This window comes from Ixodes scapularis, unplaced genomic scaffold (genome assembly GCF_016920785.2).
Source record: "Ixodes scapularis isolate PalLabHiFi unplaced genomic scaffold, ASM1692078v2 PGA_scaffold1__304_contigs__length_218370807, whole genome shotgun sequence".
In the NCBI taxonomy this organism is placed as follows: domain Eukaryota; kingdom Metazoa; phylum Arthropoda; class Arachnida; order Ixodida; family Ixodidae; genus Ixodes; species Ixodes scapularis.
Window position 1 is genome coordinate 22,913,000 of NW_024609846.1, and position 16,719 is coordinate 22,929,718.

The following is a 16,719-nucleotide window of genomic DNA, read 5'->3' on the forward strand; positions in this document are numbered from 1 at the left end:
CAGAATATCTCAGAGACCATGAAAAGTATATAATAGGTAAGGACAACAGAAATGCAGCTGTAATGAAAAATAGAGCACTTTGGAATTACAACAGGTATGAGGTGGTGAGAGAGATTTGGAAAGGGGTCATGGTGCCTGGCTTGACTTTTGGAAACGCAGTGCTATGCATGAAATCCGAAGTGCATGCGAAACTAGAAATAAAACAGCGCGGAGTAGGTAGACTGGCTTTGGGGGCGCATTGCAAAACGCCAAACCAGGGAGTACAAGGAGACATGGGATGGGCATCATTTGAGAGCAGGGAAGCGGTGAGCAAGGTAGAATTTGAGGATAGGTTGAGGCTAATGGATGGGGAGCAATGGGCACGAAAGGTTTTCAGCTATTTATACATGAGGAGTGTAGACACAAAGTGGAGACAGCGCACTAGGAAATTAAGAAGAAGGTTTTTGGGCTATAGCGAAGATACGGAAGAGCAAGTCTCAGTTAAGAAGAAAGTTAAGGCCACAGAAAGAGATCGGTGGCTAGAGGGAATGCAGACAAAGACTGCTCTGGAAAGCTATAGATTAAACAAAAGAGTTATTGCCAAAGAAAGCATTTATGACAATTCTAGGGGAAGCTCATTGCTGTTTGAGGCAAGAACGGGTGTTCTGCGAACCAGAACATACAGAGTGAAGTACCAGGAAATTGATACAGTGTGCACTGCTTGTGGAGAGGAGGACGAGACGGCTGAGCACTTGATACTCTACTGTAAAGGGCTTCACCCTATGCCTACCGAAGACAACATAGATTTAATAAAGTCATTGGGTTTTAGAGACAGCGAAGGGAGAGTGGATTTCAAGACTGTAGAGATTACCAAGCAAAGATTAAGTGAATGGTGGCAGAAATCGAGAGAAAACTAGGTATTTTCTTAATCACTGATGGCAAGGGGGTTTCATAGCCTCACTTTCTTTGCACTGCGGAGTGAATATAGATTTCACAGTTAAATATTCTAAGCTTAAATGGTAAAACAAAATGGCTAGGTGGCGTAAGCTACCGCCCGATCCAAAGGGCTCAGCCGTATTCATCCATCCATCCATCCATCCATCGCCAACACGGAAATCTGCGTGGTATGTATGCACTGAAGCCCATGACGTCATGCTAAGGCGATGGCGCTGGCTGTGGCACGACGCATGCGCAAAACAGACTTTGTCCCGACTCACAGAACGAATACCGGGAGATGGAGGCCCAGTGCTCCCAGTTCGCGGCGGCCATCATGGGCGCGTGCAAGAACAGCGAGGAAGTGGAGACGCTGCTCTCCCAGACCGGAGGCTTTCCTACCACCAGACCGTTCCGCTTTCCCAGACTCTCCCTGGCCATCCTGCTCGACCAGAAGGACGTGAGTTCAACCTTGCAAGAGATGACTTCTGTTCGACGAGGCTGACAAAAGGGCAGTTATGTACCACAGATATCTTCAGCTGAAATTACGACGGCTCGGTATCAGCGCAAAAAATGCAATAACATGGATACTTTGTGTGTTATTTTGCTTATTAATGTCCACACAGTAATTTTTGTAGAGTTCTGAGCGACATTTGCAGAACCACTCAGAAGGTCAGGTGCACTACACAGGACAGAAGTCACGAAATAAATCTAACTCAATGTCATATTTAGAAATTCTGGGAATAAAAAAATGTGTCAGGAATTCCAATGTTTTACGAAAGCTTTGAAATCTAAAATTATATTTATTTTCGGTAATAATGTAAAACCTTAGCTTCAAACATATATGTCTGGCAGTTTGTCGGCCACGCCAACTGCCAGCAGGTCCTGCGTTCCCTCTGGTACAATGGCCTTCCCGCCTGGCCTGGCTGGACAACCACCCGGAAAGCAGTTCACGTGACCTGGCAGGCGCTGCAGATGCCGTTCCTCTGCTTGCTCTACCTTTTCACACCGCAGCCGCGGCTGCTCAAGCCGCTCCGAGTGCCCCTGAATAGGTTCATCCACAGCTGCGCGTCGTACGCAACCTTCCTGGTGCTGCTGACCATGTCGCTCTTCTACGGCCGGAGGGACAGCCTCAAATTGAGGGTCCTCTGGTCCGAAATCCTGGTCGGCATCTGGGTGGTCGGTTACGTCTGGGAGCTGGCGCAGAGCGGATGGGCACTGGGCCCGAGGGTCTTCCTCAGGTCCTGGTGGGCCGTTTACGACGTCCTCATGTACGGCCTCTTTCTCGTGGCCGAGATCCTCTGGTTCATCGTATTCGTGACCGCTAGGACACTGCAAGAGAACCTGCATCGGGACGTGTGGCCATGGTACCATCCGTACCTCATCGGTGGGTGGACTCTCGCAGATAGAATGCATTCTACTGAATTTCTAGCATATTTAAGACGTAGCCGCTTTTGTGCTGGGGAATGGCAAGGCAGAAAATATGTTTCGACCTAAACACGTGAAACATCATGTTCAATGCCATAAAGTAGACTGTTGTCATAGGCCTAAACATATTCTCTGTCTCGTCATTCGCCGAGATTCCTCCGTAAATTGCAATGTTTCGTTCTCCTAAGTGGTTTAGGACAGTAATGAATTTCTTATGGCGAATTTCACTGGTAATTTTGGAGCGCGCTGGGATCAGTAGACCAGGTTCGAGATGGAACACACGATGTGAACGGAGTCGCTCCGCCTCCGGATCTTGAGTGGAACATGACCACTCCCCCGGGATCGGCGGATGCCTTCCAGTCATTCATCTTCTCGGGCCCCAGAACTCGAAGCACGTGTTTTCGCTTTCGCGGCGCTAACTACACGTGTTCAAAGCATGAGCGAAGCTAATCACGATGTGAAAGATGCGTGTCGAAAAGCGTTGTACATCAGCGTAGCCCCCGTACCTATTCATCGGAATACTCGTCAACGGTGTCCAAGTGCGTCTCAATTTTCGGCCTCTTCTGCGGAGGTTCGAAAAGGTAGTCGAATTCATGAGGGACACACAAGCAATCCTCGTCGTCGCTACTACTCGAGCCGCTGCTGCTGGAGGAGCTGCTCGAGCAACTTGACGACGAACCGTCATCAAGTAGCAGCAGCAGTAAAGCGGGCGGCACTTCGCGAACGGCCATTACAAATGCTTCTTAGGCGAGATGCCCGGCGAGAAAGGTAGTCTCATGTACGAGCCGAGGGCTGTACAAGCTGGCCCCCGGTCCAATCAACCGAAATTAACAGAGCGATTTTTCTCAGGTCCGGATCCAGATCTGGAGTGGGAGCTCATCCAAAACGACGAGTTGAATTCGTCCGTCTCGATCCCGATCGCCCAGTGAAATAGGCGCGCTCCAAAACGACCATTAGATTGTATATGTCAATTTAAGATACGAAGTTAAACAAATATTACAAGACCTACCCTAGTGAAAGAGCCATTTGTATGAGAAATTCCTTGTGTCAATAAACACAAATGAATCACACAAGATACATAAGAAAATATAAGAATCATATAAGAAAGTTATAAGAAACTTTTCACAAGTTTCTTATATGGTTCTTATATGTTATTATATATCTTATATAATTTTTATATAGGACTTATATGGTTCTCATATGTTCTTATATTTCTTGTATCATTCATATGTATTTATTGGACACAAAAATGTCTCACTGAAATTAAATTTTTCAATAGGGTACTTAGAGACGCGTGCAAGCAGCTAAGTACGAAATACTTTTATAAGATGCCGATTCAGAAAGGATGCAAAGAAGGTTTCATTGGCTCTCGCGGAACTTACTTGGAACGCTAAGGAATCGCCAGAGAAGAATTTCGGTCGCTATCTTCAGCGGTTTCTGAAGAGCCATCTTATCATTTCTGCCATGAGCGGGCACTCGAGGATCTTAAGAACTGCGAGGCTCGATCTCCCTAGGTGAGTCCCTGCACGCCATGGCCACGGTGCTGGCCTTCTGCCGGCTGTTGCTCTGGTGCCAGATGCACCAGTCCCTGGGACCCCTGACCGTGTCCCTGCGTTACATGTTGGGCGACGTCGTCCGGTTTCTCCTCATCCTCTGCATCGTGTTCTTCGCCTTCGCCACCGGCATCAGCTCCATCTACAAAAACTATAAGGGCAACGAGGCCATCCTGACGAATGGCACCACCAAGCATCAGCCGCCCAACTTCACTACGTAAGCCTGTTGAAACTGTGCCGTTCAGATACCATGGCGCATCGGCCAAATAAGTAAAAGCTTATTTATTGCATTAACAATATTTTGGGAAACAGCTCATCAAAGTGTTTAATTCTTACATAATATGTAGTCACCAATAGATGAGTAGCCAATATTTCACTTTCTTTAAACACTTGAAATTGGGTGAAGAACGTGAAGAAACCAAAGTGAAAGGAACAGGAAAAGGACGTGCCCTGTCCCTTCCACTTCCACTTTGGTTCCTTCAGGCTCTTCACCCATTCTGAGGTGTTTAAAGAAAATGGTAAATTTACACTAGATCGCCTGCGCCTTCAACATTTTATTTCTAATTCATTTTGCACTTTCCCTGGGGACACGAATCAGTAGCGCATGAATGGAGTACGTCATATCACTGGAAAGATTTCCTTTAATTTTACATTTTAAATGTATGTGCATTTTTATTTGCGCACTGTTTTATCAACGCGGCAACTAAATTAAATGTTTAGAAGACGTTTTAGATGTGTGTATGTGTGTGTGTGCGTGTTTTTTTGTTTTTTTTGGGGGGGGGGGGGGTTACGCCAAAGTGTATTTGCATCAATATGTTTGAAGTGTTTAATTTGTATGTCGGAAATATTTTCTTCGATGGTAATGGAATAGCCGGTCACGCCTTAGAATGGCTAAGATCTCCATTTATTATTTTATACACACATATATTGAAGAAGAATTTAAACGTGCAATTTTAACATTAAAATAACTTTTTTCTGTGTGTGCGTGTGTGTGTGGGGGAGGGGGAGAGTGTCCGCTGGTGTCCTTATCAAAAGCCGTTGTATGCACGCATATGAGTGTTTGCCTGTGTGGGTCTGTGTGAATGAAATTCAAAGCAATGAGCCGTCTTTAATCGCCTCAATGTAGCGGTCAAGATGTTAATAAGATAAATAATGTAACACTGAAGCTCGTCAGACTCGGGTACCAAATGGGAACAGTCACTACGAATGAGCCGCCGGCCAGTGTGTGCCCTGCCCTGTTGCGGCTGTTTCAGGGGGGGGGGGGGGGGGGGGCAAGACATATGCCTTGCCTCTCCCCCCCCCCCCCCCCCCCCCCCCCCGGTTGGTACGCCCATGCAAACATTTGAATGTACTCCAAAATCCACCAGCCGATTTTGCCATAAGCCTCGGGGTACTTGGCGCCCGAGACATGGGAGGAGCACAAACTAATATGCACATACTTGGTTTCGCTGTAGGTGCGAGCGAAGCCAAAACTGCGAGCAATTAGGGTCAAGTATGCGCCGGTAAGAGACTACGTAATACCCCTTTCGTGATATTCGGTATACCCTCGCGTCCAACTCACAGGCCGAGGATTCAAAAGAAGACTTTTCGAGAGTCGTACTTTTCCATGCACAATAATAGTGTCATCAGCCAAAGTTTATTGAAACAAAATTTGGAAACGACTCCCCATAGTGCGCTGCGAATGACAGCGGCATCTGTTGCGTGGTTGAAAGATCTGCTTTCGAAGGTTCGCTTTTAGTCGAGGTGCTTTAGGATATGTGTGCTTTACGAGCTTTCAATGGAGTAAAATAGTTTTAGGGAATGAGCTTTAGGAGATAGGTGAAGGTCGCTTACGGGCGCTACCTCTCGAGTATGATAGTCGGGGTCGGTACCCTTTGCTGTTCACAACTACCACTGTAAAGCCACACTAGGGAGTTTTAGGGAACCGTTTTTGCACATCCGACAAGGTACGATGGGGGCTCCGGTGCGAACTGCGCGCGTGTTACCGCAAAAGACTCGCACATGCGCAGTTAGCACCGGAGGGCCCATCGTACCGTATCGGAAGTGCCAAAACGGTTGGCTAAAACTCCCTACTGCTGCTACATCACGGAAAAGACCCGGTGTTGGCTGCGTGTCCGCACACGCCCCAAGCGCGTTCTCCGTACATATATTTTTGCTTCGATCGTATGTCTGCGGACGGTGCATGTAACCATCATACAAGGAACGCCTCTGACGGTGTCTACAGACTACGTACGCTGTTGTACCTGTCTGACCGCGGCTTAAAACAACACCCGCAACGAGTTTAGTTCCGGCCGCGAGAGACCGACGCACCGAGCTCGAGTTCTTGGCGCTCGCAGACTGGGGCGCACCCTCAAGTACCTCTTCTGGGCCGTGTACGAGCTGGGCCAGCCGGAGTACGCGGACGTCGTGGTGCCGGGGGACGCCAGGGGAGGCGGCAAGCTGGTCACGCACGACCTCACCGAGTTCGTGGGCTACTCGCTCTGGGGCCTGTACCACGTGATCACCGTCGTCGTCCTGCTCAACGTCCTCATTGCCATGATGACCAACACTTTTCAAAGGGTCGAGGTAAGACGGATACCTATCCGTGAAAACTGTCGTCGCAAAATAAACCAGAAAAAAAAAAGAGAGCGTTTATTCGTTATTTGTCGAACTAAAGTTTCATCGCAAGTTTTAATCTATGGTTTGAAAACTAGGCGCTGGCAATGGCTACACCTTGTTCAACCCCTTTGCGACCTGATAGATAGATACAGTGATGCGATTGGTCCGAGTCGTTTTGCAGCACTTTTTGTGCGGCAAAAATAATATTTAGAGCTTAAGCACGCACGTCATTATCGTTCATATTAATGCGTATATAATTTTAAGGTTCGTGTTTTAGCCTAACTATACGAGACAATGTATATTTGCCTACTCACTCGTGTGCAGCCTTTTGTTAGCATAATTTACACGGCAGGCTTGATTCCCTCTAACACAAAAGTAGTTGTTCAGTTCCGCGTAGGAGCAGCTGACACGGCAACAATATTCTGATTTATAAAGGATAGTATGAACTGCTTTGAATTGTTATTTTAGGTACGAAACCAAAGATAGACCAAATGGTATACTCTACTGAAATATTATTAGAATAGAATAATTTTGAACACCCACATTTATTTTTCATTTAAGTTGTAAAGGTTTCAATAAAACTATCATTCCTAATTCATATAAACAAAGCGTTTGTCATTTGATTGTGAACATCAATGACTTTTTATATGTAAAACTTCATAGTGACAAATATTAGCATACGAACGATAACTATGACTCTTTTAAAAAAATGAAAGACGTTTACAACTCCCTGTAATGCCGATTTAAAACGCAGCTCTTGAGGAGGAGGGGATGGTACGGAGAGGAGGGTATGCTCCTCCATCTCCGTACCCTCCTTTTTCTCTGTTCTTCCTCCCTCCTGCTCTCCTTCTCCTCCTCCCTTCCCCCTCCCTCCCTCCTTCTCACTCGTGACGTCACTCGTGATTCTAGTGACCCTCGTGAAGGTCGTAACCTTCACGTAAAGGTCACGAGTGAAGGTCAATTGAAGGTCGTGACCTTCACTGTGAAGATAGTGACCTTCAATGTAAATGTCGTGACCTTCACGAGTGACCTTCGTGACGTCACTCGTGACATCACTTGTGACCCTAGTGACCCTCGTGACGTCACGTGTGACGTCGTTATGGGAACGTCCCACAATGCAACACGCGGTTACGAGTGACGTCAATCGTGATCCTCGTGACCATAATACAACGCGCGGTTACGCCGACGCCGCTCAAGCCGGAAACGGGCGCCCAAGAGCTGCGCTCCAAAAACAATCCAGCCGAACTCGTTAAGGCTATTCCCAAGCTTCCATCCACTGCTCCAGCTAATGTAATATTAATTTACTCTATTGACTGACATCCAAGAGATGGAACCTATATGAAGCTGATAACTAAACAGGGTTTACGTAAACAAATTAACCCATAAACCAGTTCATATAAATCTTCTCGCAACACCTAAGTATAGTTTCTAAATCTCGTATCTAAAAATATGAAATGCCACAGTATTACGGTATATCACAGTGGTCTCAAACTCATTTGAGCGTGGGGGCCGATAGCACAAACTGGAAAGGTTCTTTCACACTGGGAAGGTTTTTTTTATTTTATTTTATTTTGCAAAGAAAAAAAAGCAGAGAACAGTTTTGTATATTAGAAGAACGTAAGGGCGCAAGTGAGTTGGTGTGTAATGTGTACTAGTTGCAGTTTTATTACAGAAATTACTGCACGGTTCAATTGTTTCATCAGCACTCATCAAGTGCCCCGCCCCCCCCCCCCCTCCCCCCACCCCCGCGCGCACACACATACCCAAACACACACAGACACTTCTTTTTCCTTTCTAGTTGGCTCAACGCTCTAGTTTTTAGCAGAAGGGTGCGCTGCGTCGAAGCAAGATAAGCGAAATTGCGACGCCTACTCCGCGGTGGTCACTTCACTGCAGTGCGTCAAGGCACGATGAGAAGCGCACTCAAGAGAGCTAATACTCAGCCAGAGTGCTGTCGTCAGTGTTTGATAAAAAGATAAAATCAAATATAGTAGGTTATTTGAGGCGATAACCTACAGCTTTGAACAATCCGGCCGTGCAGCGGTGTTCAAGCTAGTATGTTTTAACTATTAATAAAGTGTAATTACATTTTGGCGCAATGCTGGCACAAATTCATATCTTGCAAAATGTAGCAGGATGTAGCAGGGTAAGCACTTTGGCACAAATGGCGCAGTAAGAAGATCACCGTGGATAGCAACTACATCAAGTTTCCACTTCGTCACAGCTTCGGAGGTTCTAGACGCGGACACTGTAAGAGCCTGTGTCAGCTGGGCTTCTGGAACTCATCCAAGTAGACACTGTGGTTGAGAAGCCTGGAAGGTTAAAATGTCACCAGGGTGATTTCATGTCATACGGATAATTTGGCTCTGACAATTCAACTCCTGGTTAGCTCAGTTGGTAGAGTGCTCCACTGAAAATGGAGAGGTCCCAGCTTCCATACCAGAACCAGGCACATTTTTTTTTCGGTTGCGAGCCAGTCACCTAGCCGTGTTTTGAAATTTCTGTTTGTACTTTGTCCCCCGTGTTCCCCTTCTCCAGGGTTTATTTTCATCAGACGTCCACTTCATTCGCGCTTGAGGAACGTTGAAAAGAAAAGAAACTAGCGTGATGTGCGGCTGTCATGTGCGCTGCCAATCTGAAATTCGGGTTAACGATATCTATGTGCGAGATCTTCTTGTTACCCATAGGAAGACCTGTCACGCCACCATTTCTACGTCTGGTGTGTCGACATGTCGCGCGTCTTCACATCGGTACGCAGGGCAACGCGTACGTGGAGTGGATCTTCGCGCGGTCCTCTCAGTGGATCTCCTACCTGGACATCCAGGCCGGAGTGCCTCCCCCATTCAACCTGTTCCCGACTGCGGGCTGCCTGCGCCTCATCGTCTCCTGGCGGTGCTCCAAGGGCCAGAAGGGATCCTCCTGCTACCCTCAAGTGCGCTTCATTTGGTCCTCTTTTTTTATGCGTGTTTGATTGACAAGGGCTCTCCATATAGGAAAAAACGCAGACGAACTGGTGAATGGTATTCATAGCAAACCCGAGACGAAGAAATGATAAACAAATTGGTCGGTGCATAGGGTTACTATGCTGCATAAACGTCCGTAGAACTACGGCCGCAGCTGAAAAAGTGAAAGCCGTTTACAACTCCCTGTAACGCCGAATAGGAGCGCAGCTCTTGAGGAGGAGGGAAGGGTACTGAGGGGAGAGTAGACCCCTCCTCCTCCCCTCATTCTCGAATATGCTCCGGGGGGGGTCACCTGACCTGGGGGAGGGTGTCACGTGACATCGGGGGGGAGGGGGTCACGTGACCTCAGGGAGGGGGGTCACATGACCTCGGAGGGAGGGGTGTCACGTGACCCTGGAGGGGTCACATGACCTCGGGGGGGTCACGTGACTTGGGGAGTCACGCAACCTTGGGGTGACCTTGGGGGGGTCACGTGACCTCGCGGTTACGCCGACGCCGCTCAAGCCGGAAACGGGCGCCTAAGAGCTGCGCTTTAAAAACGTCCACGGGCACCTGCCGCATGACAATGTCAGGTACGCAAGAAAAGAATGCCTGTGGCTTGGTGACCGGTATCGAGGCAAATGTGCTCTGCAAATGTGCAGCCTTCCGCGCCGCTATTTCGGGGACGCATGTGAGGAATGTCGTGCGATTGTTTTTAAGGCTTCGTCGAGTCGCGCGCGAGAGTCGCGTGAACTGCCCGTGCCGCAGAGCACGCGACATCGGCCGCTCGGCCGCTGTCCAGAGCGATGGGCAAAGAGCGTGGAATCCCGTAAATCCCTTCTATCCTTGGAAAAGTGGCGCTACTCATTGTTGTGCAAATGCTGAAAACACGTGCCTCGCGATACTTCTGGGAAGAACATGGTGTCTGAAAGCTGGGTCAGCGCGGCGCTGTGCCGCGATGACCTTCCCAGGAAATGCACGTTGCATGTGTCTCGTGCGTCGACGCACCTTGCACTATACTTTTAAACATGAAGGGGCGTCAGAATCTCGGCTGTCGGAGCGGCGTCTATCGCCGTCTCAATCAGAGAGGAACGCGTCGGGTTAAGGTGAGCAAACGAGCAAGCCAGCAGATAAGGAAGGACGCCCGTGCGCACTGCTGGGCAGCAGCTCCGGTGTTATTTGTGCGACGTCATTTCCGTGACAAAGTTTTCGTGACATCGACCTCCCAGCTTTGCACCGCCTTCCAATCGCGGAAAAAGACGCAGTTCTACGTCGAAATAACAGCAAAACAACTTTTTGTTTTTTTGTTTTTTTGTCTTTGTCTCGGATTTAGTGTGGATGCTCTTCATATGCACGAAGTACGGCAAAGTGTAGGGCAGTCACTAATGCCCTAATGTTCTTTAAAATGATTTAAATGCTTGAGCCAGCCACTTTTTTAAAGCAGGCTCTATGGCAGTTTCCTAACTGAGTTGTTCTAGTAACGTTGGCTTCAGCGTAGAGATCAGATCGGGTCGGAATTTTAAATCGTAACCCCACCAAGCCCGATAAGTTCTTACCCAAACCCGGCCACAGTCTGACTATGTTTTGTGAACGTCGGCTAGAGCTCGACCGATAAGTCTATCGACCCGCACCCGGCCTGGTCTCGACTGTTATTTTTAAAGGAGCTGTGCAACGATATTCAATTGGAATGTTTTTCTCTCTACACTAGCTTACTGGCACACCTCGGACTCAAGGATACTCACACGCAACACCATTGGCCAAGAAACTCCTTTGTTGCGGTGTAATTTCAAGGACAAAAGCGATCATTTTCATTCAATCTCTCCTTTGCAAAATTTGATGACGTAACTCGGGGATCCCAGTACACCCAAGTGACGATATTTGAATGCGGTTCATAGATTGGACCCGAGCATTGCGTGGGCACTCGACTTGGGCTCGTGACAATTGCTAGCTCGAGAAGCATTCGGGTTGTGACCCGTGTCCAATCGCTGCAACGACGACAACAGCCGAGCCATAACAATGTCTGGAACTCAGCGCGTGTCCTGCGCTTTGCCAACCCCTGCGCGTGGCTATGATCAACACTGGCGGCATATAATCGGCTCCAGATCACGTGGCCGCTTGTTCTGGCTGCGAGTTGAGGGGGTGAACGCCGCTCGCTTTTCTTAAATTTTTTTCTGGGACTTCTATTGCGTGGGGTGAAAAACGAACGCGTGTTTCATAGGTCATTAACGTTAGGGATCCGATTTAAGCGGTATTTGTGCACAGTACAAAAATTGTTGCATCGCTCCTTTAATATGAGCCCGACTCGAGCCCGGCCCGAACGTGTTTTATGGCAAGCTCCTATGGAATTTTCTTAAACGGAAGTACATCATTCGGGGAAGGAGATGACCGTCACACAAAATTCACAAAAAAAAAAAAAAAAAACGAAAAACAAAAAAAAAAAAAAAGCAAGAAACGTTTGCTGGGGATCAAAACCGTTACCCCTACGTTGCGGATCGGACGCTGACAGCTGGGCTAGCCCGGAAACATACAAAAACAATCGTTTTTTTTTTTTTCTTTTTTTTTTTAACAGCGAAGTTGTTTATGGCTAGGGTTCCGTGGATTTCCTGTGTGCGTCAATAAAAAGTCACGTCCCGAATTTGGTGCAAATTCACTTCATTTTATGCAAAAGCTTCTAGGTCTCATCACTTGGATATGCATTTTCAGTAGATTAGCTATCAATAGGCACCATTTTCAAGATCAGTAGACTCTCAGGTAGATTATAAAGGTTTCTAAAAAAATTGCCGCTGTGTGACCCGCGTCGGCCGTGTCTACGCTCGCACCGCCCTCTCTTTGTCGTCGTCCCCCCCCCCCCCTCCCCCCGGCTTGCGTGCTTAGTTTCCTTACCTTCTGCTCTCCCGGGGTAGCGGTCCTGTCGCGCGTGTCTGCTTTCCACCGGGTAGCGGTTCCGTCGCGCGTGTCTAGTTTCCTTCGGCTCCTCGGGTGACTCTATGCCGTGCGCTCAAAAAATTCGCTGATCATCCACCTTCGCATAGTGGAAGGGCTCATGATTTTTTTTTCTTCCTTTATTACATTTAGTAACAGTGCACATGAGTCTGGAGGGAGGTTTGAAAGTTAATAGACATTTGATCGTGGTCCAGAAGAGGTTTAACGATTGCGCGGGCGAGAGTGGTCCTTTGAGTCCTGGGCTGTTGTTCGAAACAACACACAACAGATTCTATGTCAGTACCAGTGGAATTAGTTTGCGTCTCTACATCAACCTTTCAAATTGGTCCTTTTTTTTTTTATGGAGGCTTCAGGGCAAACTTTCATCCATTTATAGCGGGTTGAACGCAAAAGACTTTTGATGATGTCGTCTCAACAAATCAGAGGCACATTTAGTGCACTATAGTACCTACAAAGAACGCCTTGTATATACATATATTCATTACCACCGCCCCAGCTTTATTTGTTAGTTTCTTTACTTTAACATTAACTTCGATCCTCCCCCCCCCCCCCTCCTCCATTCTCCCACAATCAGCAGATAACACATGACGTTCTCCAGAAACCTCCGGCCCGGCCCGGCCCGCTTTCCAATGGCTTTCACGCAATTTTTTCTAACAGTTGTTGCCGATTTGTGCGCCTTATTCGCCCGCAAACATTCTTTAGAAAGTATCTCTCCTTTTCCAGACCTGGGACTTCGAGGGAACCGCAGACAAAGAAGGGCAAATGTCCTACCAGGTAAGAGGCTACGGAGCACGCCTTTCACTTGGCCAGAACTGCTCCCCGACTCTTCCTAACCTAATGAACAAATAACAAAGACCTGCAATAATTGTTTTTAAGAGTGTTGGGCATGAGGGTACGTGCAGGCTTTGCAAAACACCATGAGTAAACGAATGTTTTCGCCATTCAGGTATCGGCTTGCACCAATTGTGGCCAATGATTTTAAAGTTGACACTATAAAAGTCTTTTCGCTAATAACTTTTTTTAAAAAACGACTCGGTCCCATGCCGGTCTCGTTATTTTCAGCATCAGGTGACCTTTCATATATGGGCATGACTCTTGAACTCTATTTACATCAATACATTCCGCAGTTCTAGTCGAATTGGAAATCGAAGGAAATTTCTATTGTTTCTCGAGTTGCTGTTTGTGAGCCATTAGAGGGGTCGGGGGCCCCTCAAACTCTTTTACAGCGATAATGTTGTGAGTGCGCAGGCGAGCTGGTGGATGTTAACCATTTTGTTCTTGGACCGAGACTGAAGCAGGAAAAGTGGAAAGTTTCAAAGTAGAAGAAAAATGAACAGTCGAGGACACGTCTCTATTTGCATGTTTTAAACATTCAAACAGAGACTGTTTATTTTTCTACTATATACTATATATATACTTTGAAATTTTCCTCTTTTCCTGCCTCAGTCTCGGGCTAAGAACAAAACGGTTCAAACTCTTTTACAGCTTTTTTTTCCCGGTGTCCCTTTTTATGAATTAATGAGCAAATAAACGCAATCTATTGTATTGGGCTGACGAGAGATTTAAGTGAATAAGTGAAAGAGAGATAATGGAAATATGGAGGGGCTTGCCTGGAATAGTTCTCCTAGTGGGCTACTCCGCAGCAAGATTTAAGTTCGCAGTCTGCCCGATTTGTTTCCGGTATTGGTGGAAACTGGTTTACCGAATCAACAACGCTTTTTGGTGGTCTTCGCTGAACAAAACTCAAAACAGATTCGGAACTCGGCCACGGCGTTCGAATACAACTCCGTTAGTTTATCTCGTTCCTCGGTGGTGGCTAGTTTGAACACAATCAACAACGTAGCTGAGTTTCAGGCCTCCGTACATTTTTTTCGTCTCCGTTCGACGTTTCCTCGGGCATCGCGTGGTTAAAGCCCCGTGATGTGGCGTCGCGGGTCGCGCAGGACCTGGTGCTGGTGCTGAGTCGGCGGATCCTGCAGATGCGCGACACGGCCGAGCGCGAGCTGTTCGAGGTGAATCGGTCGTCGAGTCGCAGCAGCGCACGGCCGGACCTGCTTCTCGGCGACGCCGCCGGCGCGGCCCCGGAGCTCCGCAAGCACCTGGCACAGCCCCGGAGGCACTCCAGAGGCCGGACGCCCTGAACGGGACCGGGCAGCGTGTTCGCAAAAGCTGGGGGAGTTAAGACCCGTTCACGCATCCGAATTCCTGTGATCTCCTACGACGAGAGGACACACTCGCCCGCTGGCGCCATCTACGAGGTGGCCCTGGAACTTCACCTTAAGAGAGCGAAGGTTTTGTGCTACTCGCGAAATCAAATGTACGTTCTATCTACGAGAAATGGTCGTTTATAACGTTGTCAAGTTTTCCGAACCAAGAAAAAGTGATGCGAGAAAAAAAAAAAGAAGGAAATATATGGAAATCCTAAGTGTTCCGCGGTTACCCAATAGATGGCGCCAGTGCGTTCTCTCGTCAGCTCTCGTCGGAAGAGGTCTCAAGAGGTTTTAAGGCAAACGGTCGTTGGCTGTCGTGTGCAAACCAGCCTTTAGTCAGCAGGTCGAATTCCCCACTTTGATCGGTGCATTTTCACTGACATCCGATTACCTGGTTTACGGGGGTTAAGGGGGGGGGGGGGGGGGATTAGGTAAACACGCACCAGTGATTCAGACGTTAGCCTTTGGCCGGCTTGATTTTTTTAGTGTTTAAAGGGATACTGAACCGAAATGTGGATTTCGCAAAATAAGGCCGCAGAAGCGTTGAACGGGGCGCTACGAACTCCAAAACATCACTCATACATCTACATCTCAAACGGATTCATGGCCGTATTTTTGGAAAAGAAGGGCACGATCAAGCGAGGAATGTGACGTCATGATCCTCCTGAAACAGTTGAGAATGAGGGGAAGCGGCCTCGCTTCAGTTCACCTGCTCGAGGGGACGAAGCGAAGAGAAGAGGGAATGAGAATCGTGACGTCACTTCTCTCGTCGGACTCGTCGGCCGTGTTCAATCGCGCACTTCTTTTACAAAAAAATACGGCCATCCATTAGATATATTGCTGTATGAGTGATGTTTTGGGGTTTTGCAGCGTCCCGCCTATCCGTCCAGCTTGGTTTTGTGAGCTCAAAATTTCGGTTCGGTATCCTTTTGAAGAAGTGGTCTCCTAGCGATATGAGAGTGTCTCCCGGCTCGTGCACCGGTGGGCTTGACCGTTGTTTCGCCACCATTATAGCAACGCGTTATTTCATTGTAATTTAAATTGATCGCATGATATATAAAGCGGCACCTCGCTAAAAACACAGAGGCAACTAACGTGAACCTCGTGAACGAAGTTTGCTTCGGTACATTTGACTCTGGTAGGTGATTTGGTGGTAACCACCAAAACTTGAATAGAAAAGACGGTTTTAGAATATATTTCAAAAACATCGTGGTTTATTATTTCGTTCGGATCCAGAGCAAATGGCCGTAATACAATTTGAAGACATTGCCGTTTCAGACGCTGTGTCACATCTCCAATATTCATTGCACGGGGATATTTTCACTCCCAACAAGCAGCCCAACGAATGAATTCCCCAACGTACTGCATCCTGAGAGGAGAGGTGGCACTTTCTTCCATTGTGGGAGTGCTCGTTCGACAAAGGCACTTCTTAAGGTGAAGTGCTCGCGCCCACGCACTCGCACGCAGCTCGTCAAAAAAAACCAGGGTACTTGTGATTTCTCCTTTGGCGCATTAGAATGTTCACTGAACGGTGTTTTTGTGAACTGAACCCTAATGGCTGTGGATATGTCGACGACGGAGAATAAATGTGTAACTGCAATCGCATTCCCCTGGTCGCTCCTTGTATCTGTGCATGAAAGTCCATCTAGCGGGCCGGGTTACGAGCCCAAGCTTCGGCTGGCACGCCGTCATTCTAACAACGCTGCTACAAAGATAAGCTCATTTATAGGCGCCTCTAGGCCACAGTATACGGCGAGCAAGTCAACTGCAACATGTTCCTTCGCACTTGCGACGGGAGGCTCGAAACAGTGAAGAGAACGAGGCGCGATCAAAAAGTTCCCAGATCGACTTTGTAGCGTAAAAAGAGGAGGCAGCACAGTGATGCGCGCGCAGCAGTCGAAGGCACGGACCTTCGGGTCTCATCGTGCCAAAGGGCGTCGTTCTGGGAACGGAGCTGCGCTACACGAGTTCTTGTAAGCACGCGCAAGGACACAAAGGCGATTTCATCACAGACCACAAACCAGAGCTAGACCCTTTTCAGAATTCCGCGCCAACGCCCGTCCGCCATTGGTTGCTCACAATGCCTGAGCGCAATGGACGCGAGGGCTACGACAGCCTTCGGCGTGAACTCGG

General features: G+C 47.9%; 1 protein-coding gene across 1 annotated transcript; it reads left to right on the forward strand.

Moving 5' to 3' along the window:
* Nucleotides 1-1,214: 1,214 nt before the first annotated feature.
* LOC115311640 (short transient receptor potential channel 4-like) lies at nucleotides 1,215-14,968 on the forward strand. Its single transcript, XM_042290647.1, has 7 exons — nucleotides 1,215-1,372; nucleotides 1,768-2,299; nucleotides 3,855-4,110; nucleotides 6,230-6,458; nucleotides 9,250-9,423; nucleotides 13,100-13,150; nucleotides 14,320-14,968. Exons 1-7 carry the CDS (start codon nucleotides 1,250-1,252, stop codon nucleotides 14,515-14,517), a joined length of 1,563 nt encoding a protein of 520 aa, XP_042146581.1. The 5' UTR covers nucleotides 1,215-1,249; the 3' UTR covers nucleotides 14,518-14,968.
* Nucleotides 14,969-16,719: the final 1,751 nt, after the last annotated feature.